The sequence below is a fragment of the Dermochelys coriacea genome, chromosome 5 (assembly GCF_009764565.3).
Source record: "Dermochelys coriacea isolate rDerCor1 chromosome 5, rDerCor1.pri.v4, whole genome shotgun sequence".
Taxonomy (NCBI): Eukaryota; Metazoa; Chordata; order Testudines; family Dermochelyidae; genus Dermochelys; species Dermochelys coriacea.
The window spans coordinates 22,468,507-22,485,261 of NC_050072.1; the positions used below are offsets into that span (position 1 = coordinate 22,468,507).

Sequence of the window (16,755 nt, forward strand, 5' to 3'; positions counted from 1 at the left end):
ACAGATGTGTCATCCATCATCTAGCACTATAGCACCTCCTACAGTGGCCACGGTGGGTGTGAGCCAACGTTCCACCAAATGCATCCGATGAAGTGAGCTGTAGCTCACGAAAGCTTATGCTCAAATAAATTTGTTAGTCTCTAAGGTGCCACAAGTACTCCTTTCCTTTTAACGTTTCTGTACTGTACTTGAACCTGCAACACTTGACTCAGACAAAATTGCTACCAACAGCTTGATTAACTGTACAGGGTTAAGCATGGTCAACTTCCTATCAGAAGGAGAAGAATACATTTTGAGAGGCTTTAAATGTTCCTGTTTTAGTCTTCTTTCATGTTTATAATGGAGACAAAGTGTATGATACCTGGTGTATCTGTAATCAGCTGGTTACATACAATATCAGAGTTGACAGCCGATTTTTCTAATGGTTTTATAATGCTGATTGCAGATGTTTTGGGAAGCATGATTGATAAATTACTGGTAATAAATATATACAATTTTTTCCTTCTCTTTACTTATCCATCACCTTTGCCATATTTTGAAACCAGTCTTGTATGCCTGACACAGGTTGAACCCCCATTGATAATAAATGCAACTTCTGCCTCGGTCAAGATGATAGCTCATTTCCACAAGATGCATTACCTGTGTTGCCAAAGCAATTAAGATTCAATGAAATTATTATTTTTTGTAACAGTTTGTGTTGAAGATTCCCTCCTCTTTCGAAGAGAAGCCTTTAAATGTGCTAAAGCCTTCTCAGTGTTTGTCCTAAAAGTCACCTGCGAAGGACTTTTAAAACTTTGGGCTTGTACCATTTGTGATTCTTGACAACTGTACAAAGATGGGAAGAAAGGTTTTCTTCTTCTACTTTCTAACTGTTTTCTTACCTTACCGGTGTTAGGAATGATAGGTCTGATTCACGTGGTCTTGTTGGAGTACGTAGCAGGTTTATATTGTTGGATCTCCCACCATAATTGAAGGATGGTACTGAATCTTTAGCAAATGCTTTCTTTCTCCAGAAATGTTAATTGAAGTCATTAAAGTTAGATGGTGTTCAAACTCAGAGTCAAGCTCTACCCACCATTTTTGTACCTTGTTGGCAAGGAATGTGTTTGTTTTTTTTTTGTTTGTTTTTTTTTACCAATGTAGTTATACCGAGACAATCCCTTGTGTTGACTCAGTTATACCAGTGTAAAGATGTCTTTTACAGATATATCTTCTCCCCCTGCCCATATAGTAATAAGGGCTTGTCTATGCTACCGTGCGGGGTCGTGAATAGCGTAGCTGAAGTTGATGTACTTAGATCTACTTAATGCAATGTCTTCACTGTGGTAAGTCAACAGCTGACGCTCTCCTGTCGACTCTGCTTGCGCTTCTCGTTCTGGTGGAGTACCGGAGTCTATGGGAGAGCATTGGCCTGCTAAACCCAGGGTTGTGAGTTCAATCCTTGAGAGGGCCATTTAGGGATCTGGGGCAAAAATTGGGGATTAGTCCTACTTTGAGCAGGAGGTTGGACTAGATGATCTCCTGAGGTCCCTTCCACCCCTGATATTCTATGATTCTATGACCCCCCCTGGATCGATCGCTGCCTGCTGATCTGGCGGGTAGACAAGCCCTAAGATATACAGGTATAACTGCATCCACTCCAGGGGCATTGTACCACTTTACTTATACCAGTATGGTTAAAATGATACAACTTTTGCATGTAAACATGGCCATCACCTTGATTCAAATCTCATCTCCTCTCAGGCCCCGATCCTGCAATTTATTATATGCAGGCACAGCCCTGCAACCATTTTAAGCTCCATAGGCAGTTGCAGGTGTCTCACAATCAATCAGGGCTGTAGTTGCCCAACTTTCAATCTCTGGGATCACAAAATGCTAGAGAGAGAGAGGACCTGAATTTTTGATGGAAAAGACCAAGTAGAGAAACTCTCCCTCCCAATAATCTTTTATTTATTTAGTTCTAAAAAAACCCAAACAAAACATTTTAGACCTTCATTAATCATCATAGAAAAGCAAAAAGGACCTAAAAAGCAGGGGTCACCTTTAAAAACTCAGGACCTGTGATTTATGTAGAACTTGCATCATTCTTAGCACACGGTCTCAAAGGCAGAAATTCCTTTCATATATATTACATTAAAATAAAGTGCCCCTTCTGAGAAGGCAGGCAACATCAGACTGATGCCGCTGTGGTATGTGTTAACCACAACCTTAAAGGGTTTTCTTCTCTGTTTGGTGAGGGATTGAGAGACAGAAAAACACAGAGATAGGGACAGTTGATGTGAAAGAAATAGTACAGTTGGTGGCTTGAACTACAATTACTTTGATGGGAGGGTCTGAAAGTGGGGCTACAGCTGTATACATTTTTGCTGCTACTATCTACCTTCAAAGCAACCATAGAAACAATATTATGTACATAACGCTAAGAAAAATACACTCGACACAATATCCTGAGTCTCTTTCGTCCCCCATAAACCCATCTCTGACATTCAAATCTTTCCTAACTGCTCAAAAGCCAGGATTGATGTATTAAATCATAAACATTGCTGTAATTTTTTTTGCTAAAATCTCTAAATAACCTTAACTAATAAGAGCATATTTTCTGAAGCAAGTGCTGGGAAACAAACAAACATTTTAAATAAGATGGCCTATGTTTTTCCACTCCACACAAAAGGGTAACCAGTTTAAAATGATAAATATACTCCCCCAAATGAATACAAAAATGGCCCTGGATATGATATATAATGAACATTTAAAGCCATATAGTGCTCTCAATCCCTTAGAGCAACTGGAGTTGCACTGTGGATGGGGGACACATTGTTGATGAGATGATAAACTTGTAAAAGTTTTGGATGAACTTATCCAGTCTATTTTTTCCTGTGATAAAGCACCTAAGATATTGCTTCTTTCTTGAGCATCCTATTGGAAAGCTTAAAGGCTAAATGCAAGCACTGATACAACACCTAAGCCAAGCCTTGACATTGCTAACAAGATGGAGTGGTGGGAGAGGCATGAGAATATATTACATTTAGAGAATCGACCCGTCCTTAGAAATTGATCCTACTCCCACTCAAATGAGTGGAAAACTCCCATTGACCTGGCTGGTGCAGGATCAATCCCCTACTGAGATCTTCTAATTCCTCTTTCTTACATACATGGGATGAGTAAACTGTCAGCAGCCGTTCACATGAATGTTTTCTGGTTCAATAAAATGTTCTACGCTGTTGTTCATAAAGCTAGTGAAGTACATTTTTATTACATTTATTCAAGTAGGGGGCTGGAATAAAGGGGGAAGAACTTTATATTCCAAGGGGAACATATAAAGGTCTCTTCAATGCTTTTAAATTCCAATAAAAACCATTGTATTTAAATCAATAAAAACATTGCAATCCAATCATTGCAGCACCAAATCCTGAAAGTGAAAATGGCTTCTTTTGATATTCAGTGCCAAGTCAAGGGATATGCAACTGGTAAAGAGAGAGCATCAGCAAAGACAGGTACACTAGATTTTAAAGGGTCTTTCACATTTAGTATCTAGGGTATGATTAGTAATATAGGAAAAGAAATGTGTTTAACAGGCCTGGTTTAAGTTGACAGAATCCCTTTTAAATGTTCAATAATAGAGGTGCTTCTCTGTATCCACCGTTGGACTCTGAGAATGCCCAGCTACTTCCACACTATACATACCCTCTGAAGGTCCCATTTCAAAGCAATCACACCTCCTTTCTGAAGACCATCAAACAGGAATTCCTTTGGAGCTTCTCAACAAAGCTCCTTCACTGACCACGTTGTAGATCAGGGGTTCTCAAACTGGGTCTCGAGACCCCTCAGGGGGTCATGAGGTGATTACATAGGGGGTCACAAGCTGTCAGCCTCCACCCCAAACCCCGCTTTGCAGCCAGCATTTATAATGGTGTTAAATATATAAAAAAGTGTTTTTAAATTTAGGAATGGGGATCTCACTCAGATGCTTACTATGTAAAAGGGGTCACCAATACAAAAGTTTGAGAACCACTGTTGTAGATCCTGAAAGATACAAGGCACTCCTTCCCCTAGGGAGTTCAGGGGGCTGATCCCACAGAGGCCAGTTTTAACTCAAATAAACCCATTAGTCTAATATTAAAGGTGGAAGCTGTTGGGAAGAAGTAATTAGAAATTGGAGGACTGGGGGCAGCGGTGCTGAACTCTTCATGGATCACATATCTAAAGTCCACTTTAAAGCTGCCTTTGGCCATTTCAAGGAAGATAAGCAGGTTTGGCCTGTGTGTTCATAATGAAAAAGCGACCATATTTTAATGCATTTGTTCAATGTAAAATGAGGGGGAGGGGAAGGAGGGAGAGGGAGGGAGAGAGAGACACAGACATACCAACCTCCAAAGAGCATTAATCCAGGTACACATATTGTAGAATATGAGTCAGTTTCATCCTGGTCTATCTGTCCAAGGAATTACACAGCCTACGTCACCATAGTATTGAGCGTTAATCAGTGTATTCTTACAACAGCGAAGTGTTACTACCTCTGTGTTACAGGTGGAGAACTCCAGCAGAGAAAGAGTACATCATTTGCCTAAGGGCACACAGGAAGTCTGTGACAGAACCAGGCACTGAATCTGATCTTGAGTCCCAGTTCACTGCCTTAACCACAAGACTATACTTTGCACTAGCTATGGACGAGTTATCTCATAGTCCCTAATTTAATGTCTCTTATTATAGGCTCTTTTAGAAAAAAAGAAAAAAAAGCCTCATGTCTGCCAGTCACTGAAGAGAACCGGCCAGCTAACTAACCTCGTGGTCCACAGGCAGCAGTTCTAGCAAATGATCCAAAATTATGCCTCCATGTAACATCCAGTAGAGGCTGTGCCAAGCTTGTCTCAGCGGGAAGCTGGTCGTTGCATACCTTTGTGCTTTGAGAACTTTTGGGATGAAAAGGGCTAAACCAATCAAATTATGATTAATCATATCTTAGTGTTCACCTGATTACAGGGCCGAATCCCAAAGTTCTTATTCAGGACCTAATTCTTCCAATTTATGCTACCGTCACTCCCACTTTATATCCGGGTAAGTGAAAGGAGAAATCAGGCTCTTGGCATTTACTTCGGCTTTACTCAGGCAAGTCTCTGGTTGACATTGATGAAAGTTTTGCTTGAGTCAAGACTAAAGCCTAAGGGCCAGATTCTGCTGTCACAGCAGTGTAAATGAGAAGAAAGTCAGTGGAATTATTTAGAATTGACACTGGTATAGCTGATCAGACTCTTGTCTTGAGTAAGGAATTTAGGATTTAGCCCACTGTAAATACCTTTAAAACTGCAGATAAGATAAATACTCATGTCTAACAATTGCACTGGTTCTTCTTTCCTGATCTTGCTGGTTCTTTGTTCTGAGATTTATAAATAGCACATTTCATGAGAAGTAAAATATATTCTACAGTGGCTAATAACTGTAATTTAGAGTTACAGAAAAGCATGAGAAATAGTGGAGAGAAAAAAATCAAACAGCTGAAAAAGAAACAAAGCTACTATTCAAGTTGCGCAAATCCCAGACTTCAATCAGATTCATTGCTAAACACACCACATGTGTATATAGTATAAGATGCACAACAAAGATAACTGCAGGAGTACAAGGTGACACCAGGAGTTAAAAATACTTACCTGTCACTTCTGGAGATCTGGGATCTGATAACAATGATAATACTTTGCATTTCTACAGCATCTTTCACCTGTAGAATAAGTATTAAATAAAATGAATTTGGTTATCTCAGTTTAGCCTATGCTGGCTATTTATCAACATCAGAAACCCACATCATTTGACACAAATGGCAGTCCAGGAGAGACCCACTACTGTAAGATTAAGTTTGTGATGTAGTTCAGGACTGAGGAGCAGTTAAAGTAATTGGAGGAAGTTTGCATTATTCATTATTCCTGGCTCTAGTGCTAGCCACCTATCTTTGACTCACCACAAAAATCACTATATTCACTCAGAGCCGTGTAATTGTGCAGCATCTCCTGCAAGTTCTAAATCCATAAAGCATTTGTCCTAAAATGCATTGTTATACATTTCAGGATTTTTTTTTTATGCTTAGCATAGAGCTGGTCAAAAAAGGGAAGTCTAGTTTTGCAAAATGTGTCAAAATTTCAACATTATTTTTGTTCTGAAGTGTTTGAAACTGAACCAATTTTCATTTTTAACATTTTTTTCCATTTTTTTCTGAAAACAATATCATAGTGGTTATAGACATTTTTCATTTACCAAAGACCCAATTTCTGGTTAAAAAATTGAAAACCATTCTTATACGCTTTTTGACGTTTTCAATAAAAATTTTGAAAAAAAGGCAGCACTTTTTGCAAAATATAATTTGACAATTTTTCATGAAAAATGTTTTTGAAAATGCCATTTTTCCATGGAAAACATTTTTGTTTGAAAAATGCTGACCAGCTCTAGGTTAGTGTGATTTAAGCAGGTACATCTCCTACATTGATTTAAAACTGGAGGTTTAGAAGTCTCTCTCTCTCTCATATTATATATATATATACACGTACACATACTGCTTTGGAACTATATGGCATCAATTTTGCTTGTACCGTGCAGCAACTCCTATGATACAGTATTAAATTCATATGGGTTGCAAAAACTCTCAAGCCCTGGTTTCTTTTTTTACATGACACAACATTTCTGTTCAGCTGCTTGCTTTATTTCAATGAAAGTGGCTTGAGCTTTTTCTTTAATAGTGTCTATATCCATATTCTGAATGTTCTGTAACTGTCCAAGGATAGACTCCTTGTCTTCTTCTTCTACTTGATCTTCTGCCACCATTTTCTGAAGGTCTTCCGGTAAATCCACATCATCACCAGCCATTTGTATCTGATTCTCATCCATTTCACTCTGTGAGAAAAACAAATTAGTAAATTCCGTTATGACAGCACATTGCCTTTGCTAATATAGAAGCTGATCTATCAGCTATTGAAGGTGATTTTTTAGACACAACAAGTGAATCTGGGAAACCATTAAGAGGCCTGATTTTCAGAAAGTGGTGAGAACATGTCCTCTGAAAATCAGGTTCCTTTAGGGTGTTTCAAATAACATTGTCAAAAATTGAGGTACTCAGAATCACTTGACATTTTTGAAAATCTTGGCCATCACTATTAATGGTGGTGACAAGTTGGTACTCTGTGCGTGTGATCTAGCTACATAAACAACAAACAACAACATCAAAATCAACCTTTGCAACTCCCAGAGCTAACCTGCAGTATTACTCACTTCTGGAAGCTTATTCTTTCAGCTGTGACCTACAGATGACATGAAGCAATATTTTCTAGGCTAAGAAGTCTATTGTACAGGTGGTCCAGAAGGCATTAGCTTTAGAGAAATTGTGCTGTTTTTTTGTTGGAACGCTGACAGAATATCTATTAGATCCTGAAAACAAAGCTAATGTGTCAGTTTGCACAGTGTAAGTGAAAGCTGGAAAAAAATGGATTTCCTCGGACCGTTGGAAAAGGCCTCCGATCAAAGGAATGGTGGTGGTGGTTGGGCTGAGGATGGGGATTGCCCTTTTAGAATTTGGCCATTGTAATGTTATGCTGGGCTGCCACATCCCTACCCCCAAATTAGAAACTTGGTAAGTCACTTTTTCTGATCTGTTTCTTTCCAAGCTGTAAACGATATCTGCAGTTACCATACAATCATTTCTCTGAGGAAAATCGGCAGGTGCAGAGGATCACGTGGTTCAGACAGACACATCCCTTAGGGGGATTTGATATTCCCTGTGTCCTAGTAAGGAGAGGATGGAAGATGATAAAATACGGATAGGATCTGATGAGAAACAGTGTAATGAAAAAAAGTCTCATTCAGTTACATCATGTAATGGCAGACAGCTAAAAAGTGACACATTTTTAAGTGCTTATATGCCAGTGCTAGAAGTCTAAATAATAAGATGGGTAAACTAGAGTGCCTTGTATTAAATAAGGATTTTGATATAATAGGCATGGAGAAGTTTGGGTTTTTTATGAGCAAACTGACTGACATCAATGTCCCCAGTGGCAAGGACGACGGCTGGCCACTGGAGACCTGCTGCCGCCACTTAACACCTCAGACTTTGGGTAGCTATCTTTGCGGTGCTCTCTAGACTACTGCTATTTTTGATGCGTGTTTTGTACTCAGTCAAAACAAGGGGTTTTTGGTTTTTTGTTTGTTTGGTTTTTTTTGAGTGGAAGCATTCTTGTATGTACCAATCATTTATCGGATGAGGGTACTTTGTCCCCCATCTGGAAAATGGAGATTAGTTAGCATAGCTTCGGGTTCAGATAACCCCAGGTAACAGTGCCTGGTTTTAAATGAACTACTTCATTGATTAACCATCTTTTGCATTAAAGGGTGGTTTGGAGGGCAAACTCTCACACTGTACACGTACTTTGTTCTGTTAAAATACAATGGAAGGAACAGGGTCATGATCAAAACTGTCCTGTCCTAAGCCTCAGCTATCTACCACTATTCCATAACCCCTAGCTAGTTCCCACCAATAATTTATATAGCAGCTAAAATTGTGCTAGGTACTTTACAAGCATGTGAGAAGAGAGGTCTTGTAGGGTTTACACTCTAAGTAGCCAAAATACTAGAGAGATCTGGGAGAAAGTATCTAAGCACACAAGAATGTGATTGAGGTGATGTTTAGTACATATATCTTATTAGTTCCGCAAAGTATTTTTAAATCCCTTCTCTTCCCATGTGGCTAGAATTTATTGACAATGGGAAGATTTTTGTTGCTTTTTAAAATATTCTATTCACCGAAAAGTAGGTTAAAGAGGTTCTGCTTAAATTGTACAAAAAAATAACCATAAAGATATATGTCATTTCAGTTCAAATGGCAAAAGTTTTGGAAGACAGAAGCATATGAAAACAATGCAGTAGAATGGAAACTATTCTTCAACCTTAAAAAGAAGGTAGTGCTACCTCGAGGCAATTTTAGTTATTTGGTGTAGGAGGGTTTGGAATCTGGCCCTGTTCAGTTTTACACTAAGACCCTTTTACATCTCTCTAGCAACATAAGGGGTCTTAACATGGGAGCAAATTACATTTATACCCACTTTCAAAACCCTTCTCATTGCTAGAGTGGTGTGTAGGAGTATTAGTGTAAATAATATGTGGTGAGTGCTAACTTCTGAAAGGCCCCATTTATTAACTAACTTTAAAAGGAATCTGGTGGCTAATAAGGAATTTTAGGGATTGTCAATATGTGGAGTTTAAGTGTTTGCTAAACAGAAACATGGTACTCTTATGCTAGAATAAGACTGTCCATACATGGAGTTAATCAGGAACTACTCGATGGGTAAACAAGCCTTAAGAACATAACTTCTTCCACCAAAGGGTCCTCAAAAAAGTGTGCCAGCATGAGAAGGCGCTCACATACTACAGTGATGAGTGTGGTATGACATTCTTTATAGGATAAAATAACTGGACAAATTCTTCTCCATTCTTCTTAAACCAAACATACAAAACAGAAACCATATGTAGGTCTCCAGTCAGCGTCTGTCTATGATATGCTGAAAGTGAGGGGCTGTATTGTGCATAATCAAAGCACTGGCTGCAGCGTTGTTAAGTGAGGTAATGGGAGGACTTAGACAACAAAAGAGAGGATAGAAGTTGGGCATGAGTCTGAGAATGCAAACGAGAGGCAAGGGAAGGAACTAGTTAAGCAATTAAAGGGAGCAAAATGCAGCAAATACTATACATGCTTGTTTCCTGCTTGCCTGCTGAAAAGCCCTGCCAATGGGACTATGTCAATTTTTCAAACAATGGCCATTTTGTTCAAATTTTATGGTGAATTCTGATGGGTCCAGCATTCATAAGAGCAGGATATTTTGACACAGTTCACACATCAAAGATAAGCATTAATGCCTCATTATATCTCCAAAATGAAGCATGACAGTGGCTAAGGCCCAATCTGAATAAGCAGTAATGCAGTCAGCACGAGGTATTTCAGAGAATGAGAGGGTTCTGGTATCTGAAAGACTGTATGAATGAATCAATGTAAGAATGAATGAAAGAATACACATGTGCAGTGGACATTCAGTCTCAGTTCTATAGCAAGGGAGGTCAGACTGGCTTACCCGATTGCTTAATCATTTTTTACTGTTACAGTTTTCCATGTGACAATATATTTGATAGCTTTGTTTACCTCAAATCGGATTTTTTTCATATGCTGTTAAAATAGCCTGGACAATACCAGAGTTAATATGATGCAAATAAAATCAAGATGCCATCTCGTGGCTGCTTGCAAGAAACAATAGGAATATGATTTGCTACCACTTGATCGGTTGAAGACAGCAACAATATTATAATAAATATTCTTTATAGAGTTAACAGTGCATTAATAAGGAAACTTTTGCTACAAAAGGAGTTTCTCTTCTTGAGGTTCTTCCCAACCAGTAGTACAGGTGGATGAGGGCAGACTTCAGATAACAAAAGTTACCCTACAAATTAGACAAACTCACATCAACCAGTCAGCCATAGATTTCCCAACATTTAGAACTATAGCAATAAATACATTAATACTACTACATAATGAATTACTGTATATTAAATCCATACATGCACAGTACTCACTTGGCCCACTACCATGGTTGATGATGGGGTTGAACCAAAATCCCAGGACTGAAGATCCTGGACTGATAATCATGCTAAGAATTCTAGTAGGGAACAGACTACCAATGGTAAACTAAGAAGAACATAACCCTCGATCTTCCTTTCGAGGCAGCTTCTCAGAGTTCCAGTTCCAGTTTTCCTACTTTGACTGTTGAATGGAAATTTAGTTTAGATATCTGGATACTATTGATTTGAGTAAGCCTGACAGAAATAATAAGGGATTTGTTCCATTAGAAAAATCAGACCAAAATTTTCAGTGGGAGCTAGCTGGTTCCCAACACTTAAAAATCAATTCTATCATTCAGGTGCCTATATACAGAATTAGATGGCCAACTTTAGCACCCCATTTTGAAAATCCTGGCTTTAATATCAAATTCATTTCAGAGCCTGCTGGAAAAAACATAAAAATATCCTTTGTAATACATTTATACCAAAAACCACCAATCCCAGCCAGCGAATTATTGTTAATGATTTTAAATGGAAGGTGCTCAGACACTAAGAATAGGTACCGGTATAAAATCCTAAAGTAGATAGGCGGAAATATTGTTTTCATTGTTGAGGAAAGCACAGACTTAAATATTATTTTTCATTGAGGAAAGCATAATGTTACTTGAATGCTTGTGGTCTACTGATGAATCACACTCTACTTTCTATGTGACTCTGCAAGTGCTTTTCAACACTCGCTTGAGGACGTGCACTTCTGAGAGTACATTAGCCACCGTTTTGCCTTAGCCTAGTTCCTTTAAAGCAGCATCTGCTCTAAGCCAGAGCCCTGATTATGGACCTTATACATCAGTGTAATTAGCAATCATCTAGTCTAACCATTCAGTCTGATCAACTCTATTTAAAATCAAAGCCAAAGGGATGAAAGATCACAGACTAATCCATACGGGAGCCAAACGATCTCCTCAATATCATTAAGCAACAGACTACATTTAGATTTATCATTTTATCATGTGATTTGCCTGTGCCTAATGTATAACAGTATTTGGATATGGTGACACTGAACAGAATTCAGGGTTGTTCCAGGGCTTTGCAATGGGCAGATGGCAATTCAAATTAGCGTGAATCTGCACCTACAATGAAAGTTGCCTGCAAAATCTGACTTCATTAGGGCCGTGGCTGTGTGCTGGGATTGCCATGGTGCACCGAGGGGAAGCAATTCTGCAACCCTAGGCACTATGGCACTGCTGTACCTCAGGATGGCAGTTACACTGTGCGCAGTGCACTCCCACTTTTGTGGAGAAGAATGCCTGGCAGCTTTATGGATCCACTAGCCCTTCTCCCCACAAACTCCTGTTGCAATGGAGAAAGATCTCACCTCCCACCCTGTAGAGCTCCATGGTGCACAACTGGTGTGTGGAGCCTGCATGGAATCCCCAAATCGTACTCCTCTTTCTACAGTGGAGCTACATCTGTTCTACTAGGTCAGGGCCTGCAGACAAAGGATTTGGCCTTGTAAGGAAGTCCAGTATATGTTTTGTACAGACAGTTCTCTGAAAACTCAGTGTTCCAAATTCTCCTCAGGAAAGCTTCTCTTTGTGCTTTGACAATATCTATGAGGCAGAAAGAGATTATGTAGCATGCAGCGTAACGTTTAGCAAATCACTTATTTTCAGAATAGTGCAGTTATTAAATTGAGTCAGTGATAGTCTGGCTCCAAAATACAAAAAAGTATTTAGGGATTATGAGGCTGCATATAATTAATTATATGTTTCTTTTGTTCCTCATGCATTGTAAGAGGAGAACGTATTCCTTTTTGAACTTAAAAAAAGAGAAAGAATGTAAGTGCATCATTTTATAATGAGCCCATTATATGGATGATGATATCTGTAAACTTTTCCCTTCAAATGGCAATGACTGAGAGATTCTTCATACCCAGCAACCAGGAATCTGCCAAAGCAATGTCAATGGACAGTGAAAGTGGGGAGATTAGATTATACTGTACATTTGAGCTGCAGTCCAGATGGTGTTTAGAATGATATTTTGCAAAGTTTTACATAAAAGCTGCTGGGGCAGGGAAGGGGGGGGGGATTTACGTTTCACTTCTAAAAATATTCATGACAAAAATTCAAGAAACTGAAAGTCCCACAATTCTTTCCCTCTCCCTTGACCATTTCATTCTGACATTTTGCCCAGATTCTCATAAAATTTTTCCTACAATTTTTCCACCTGGTTCCTCACTACCATCTCATACCTTCTTTTTAAAGAAGCTATAAGCCATTCATGTACAGCTAGAGAGATATCATCTTCTCCCCTTTACCTGGCTTTTTTTTCTTTTTTTGGTAAGGCAACAAGAAAGCAGATTTTCTAGCCTCCTCCAAACGACCTGGGCACAATAAGTAATGAGATGTAGAGTTATTGATTTAAGTACGCCAGTCTGGGCTTTAAATGTGCAAGAGATAAACACAAAAAATCATAGCTAAAAATTCCACTCCACGGTCTTATTATTGGGCATTCAATAGCACAACACAGGTGAGAACCAGGGCTGAAAGTAAGACTTATTGGTACGCTGGGGCCAGCTCTGGCCCCCGGAAGGGGCGGGGTTGAGGGTTGAAGGGGCGGGGTTGAAGGGGTCAGAGCCAGCCCCAGCCCACCCTGTAAGGTAAGTGCCCCCCCCACTGGGTAGCAGCAGCAGCCAAGGGCTCTGGGGGCTATTTAAAGGGCCGGGGTGGTAGAAGCAGGGCAGTCTTTAAAGCCCCGGGCCCTTTAAATAGCAGTGGGGCTCTGCAGGCAATTTAAAGGGCTGGGAGCCTCAGGCCCTTTAAATTGCCCCTGGGGAAGCCAGGATTACTTTCACCTCTGGTGGGAACCAAGCAACAGCACCATCCAAGGTGAAAATAAACCAGTTGACTTTTCAGAGCATAGATTATACTCCCAGAGAGAGATGAAGAACAGGGCACATTCTGATTTTATTACAAAGTGGAGAGAAACTGACTGCTAAACAGAGAAAGAGTGGCCCCTTTTTTGGGGTGGGAGGAGGGGTTAGATATAAGGAAGTAAGGAAACAGGGTGCACCTTGCACCAGTGTATAAGGGGAATGGATGATGACAACTCCAAACCATATTTTGATCCCAGTTATGACAGTGTAAATCCAGACTTCATGAAGACTTTTGCCGTTGGTAGTGCTAGAGATGCCAGTGAATAAGGCACTGGACTGGGACTCAGGACACCCAGGCTCTATTCCCAGCTCTGCCACTAATCTTGGGCGGGTTGTCGTCTCATCTCCATTATCCTTCCCTACTCTCTCTCTCATCTGTTTAGACTGAGAACTTTGCAGGGCACAGACAGTCTCTTACTATACGTCTGTACAGTGCAGCTCAGTGCAACAGCATCTCAGTTGAGGCACTAGGCACCACTATGACAAAAAGATAATAGTGTTAGTTTGATTTACACTGGTGTAAAGCAGAACACAGTCTAGACCTACATTTAAAAACAACCCCTATCTGATACAGAAGTCCAACAGAAGCAAAGCTATTGATATCTCTTGATCTAGCACAGGACTCAGTATGCTGGATTCTATCCCTGGCTGTGTCTCATTAAAAAATAATAAAGCAATACCATCTCTGTCTAACTAACAGCTATAAATCAAATACTGGAACATAACTTTGAGAACTGACATCTCAGGTGCTGCTCAGATGTCAAATTCAGAGATAGGCCACATGCACAAATATTTTTTAGAATCAGATTTGGTATAATGTAAAATTAAAATGCTAGTCTCACCAATGTCTTTGAATTTTCAATCTATTTTTCTACACAGATCACGGTAGGCAGAACACAGAAACATATCTACAGTTATAACAAAGCTTACCGGTCAAGGTATTGAATCCACACTGTTATTCCACTATTACACCAGCATAACACTGAAGTTAGGTAGAGATGAATCAGGTCTCCAAATGCAATGTTTAGGGCAGAGAGCTGTGCTCTTTCCATATCTTGCAGAGATTGCTTTGCTGATTACTGATTAGTTCCCTTACCATTATGCTTTCTTTTTCTGTGCAGAGAGGGGCAATCACCTCTGTTTCTTTGCTCCTCCGTGCATGCAGTCCCAAAGTGCATGATCATCATTATTAAATATTTGCATCTTACCACCCAGAACCCCCCAACCAGGACTGGGGTCTCATCATGCTAGGTGCTTTAATTTTGTTGTTTTACCTTATAAATATTAGGAAAGCCAAGTCACATTGTCTCTATTTTGATAAAAGTCTTTCTTAGAGGAGCCAGACATATAAATCTGGAACTTTCTCATCCTTCAATTGAAGTGGGAAGCTATAGAATTTTTGCCAAAAGAGTTTTTCTTCAAACGCTTATTCAGTCCATTGAATTAGATAGGTGTCAGACAACAACATTTTAAGCAGTTTGAATAAGAATCACTTATGTTTCACCTTGCATGCTTTCTCTAATAACATAATCCTCACAGTTGTCCAGTCATACATTAAGTCTTCGAAGAAAACCAAGAGACAAGGCCTGTCTTTCTAATGTAAGTAACAAGCAGCAACTTCTCATTCAACCTTTTTTTTTTTTTTTTTTAAAAGAAAGGCTCTCTGAATACATTATAAACAATAGTAGACTATTTTTGTTTTCATTGTTGATCATCTTTAAAATAATTTCCTATTGTTACTGGCATTTCATGGTTGATTTTTGAATTACCTTGGCTGATAAAATATCTCAGGTTAGCTGTATATTTATATCAAGACTCAGACTAGCCTAACAGTCCCATATAGATGATGTTTCAAATGACACACTATTTAATACACAATTTTGGAGGTCATAACCTAAGTTAGGATAACAGGAACTTTCCCCAGATGAGCTTTTTAAAATGCAACTCATGAGATATCTCTTATTTTCACCTTCTTTATGAGGCCTAATCCTACAAATCTGAGACTTCAATAGGACCATGTGTGTGGGTAAGAAATATTCAACTGATACCAAGCCCAGTGTTGGGTAAAAAATAAATTATAAAGCTGAATCCAGTTCGCCATATTAAAAACATGCAGTAAAGACAGATCTTATCTTGGAAATAGGTGATATGCTGACTACTGTGGAGAGGCAAAAGTTGTCAACAAATCATACATCTCATAGATGAAAACATCTTTTCAATGACAAACCGAAGCTGACAATGCTGTTAATAGGATTACGGTTCATTAAGGAATTGTTTTCTCCTATAAATCTGGTCCAAATAGCATAGAGCTTTAGGTTTTGCACTGATGTGGGGGCCCTTTTTAATTCTGACATTCATTATTTTATTTACACCTTAGGATTCTTTTTGATATTGTTAACATTTATGCCTTTCAGTTCAATAGCCTGTTATTTAGATTCAAGCCAACGTTTCCAAATGGTTAATGCAGTTTGGGTTGCCGTCTTACCTTTTTGACAGTATTATGCAGTGCTTTATAAGGATAATGAAGAGCTATGCTTTTGTGGGGGAGATAATTTGAAGCTAATTATTTGGTTTTTTCAATGTATAATTTATATATTTTTTCTATGATCAGAGGGAAGAAAGTTAAGTTACAACGAAGAAACTAATAGATCATATAGATGCAAAAATCCAAAATGGTGAATCTTGCAACACTTATCCAGTTGGGCCCCAATTCAGCAAAGCATGTGCTTAACTGTTTTGCCGACTCAGAGCTTCTGTCCTTACTTGGGCAGAACTCCCACTATTGTCATTGGAAGTCTGATCACAGGACTGAATGAAAAATGAGGCCAGAATACTACAATGAGCACTGGACAAATCCATTGGGATCACTGGGATTTTGGACAAAGGGGTGCGTGTGTGTGTGTGTATATAGAGGAGACCACTTGTGTAGAGATTATTGCAGCATCAGGGCCTAAGTATTACTAGGGTTGCCAACTATCTAATCACACAAACCCAAACACCCTTACCCTGCGGCCCTGCCCCACCGCTTCTCCGAGGCCCCATCCCTGCCCTGCCCCTTCTCCGAGGCCCTGCCCTGCTCACTCTATCCCCCTTCCCTCCCTCACTTTCACCATGCTGGGGTGGGGGTTGGGTTGCGGGAGCGGTTTTGGCTCTGGGCTGGGGCTGAAGGGTTCGGAGTGTAGGAGCTGGCTCCGAGCTGAGCGCCCTGGGTACAGGAGGGAGTGCAGGGTGCAGGCTCTGGG

The 16,755-nt window shown here is 39.6% G+C and overlaps 1 protein-coding gene across 1 annotated transcript in view; it reads right to left on the reverse strand.

Annotated features, from left to right (window-relative positions):
• Positions 1-6,435: 6,435 nt before the first annotated feature.
• Positions 6,436-16,755, reverse strand: part of CPLX4 (complexin 4) — a 30,991-nt gene continuing 20,671 nt past the window's right edge. The window contains exon 3 of the mRNA XM_038403173.2: positions 6,436-6,876. Coding sequence (XP_038259101.1) covers positions 6,649-6,876 — 228 coding nt within the window. The 3' untranslated portion in view covers positions 6,436-6,648. The remainder of the gene's footprint in view (positions 6,877-16,755) is intronic.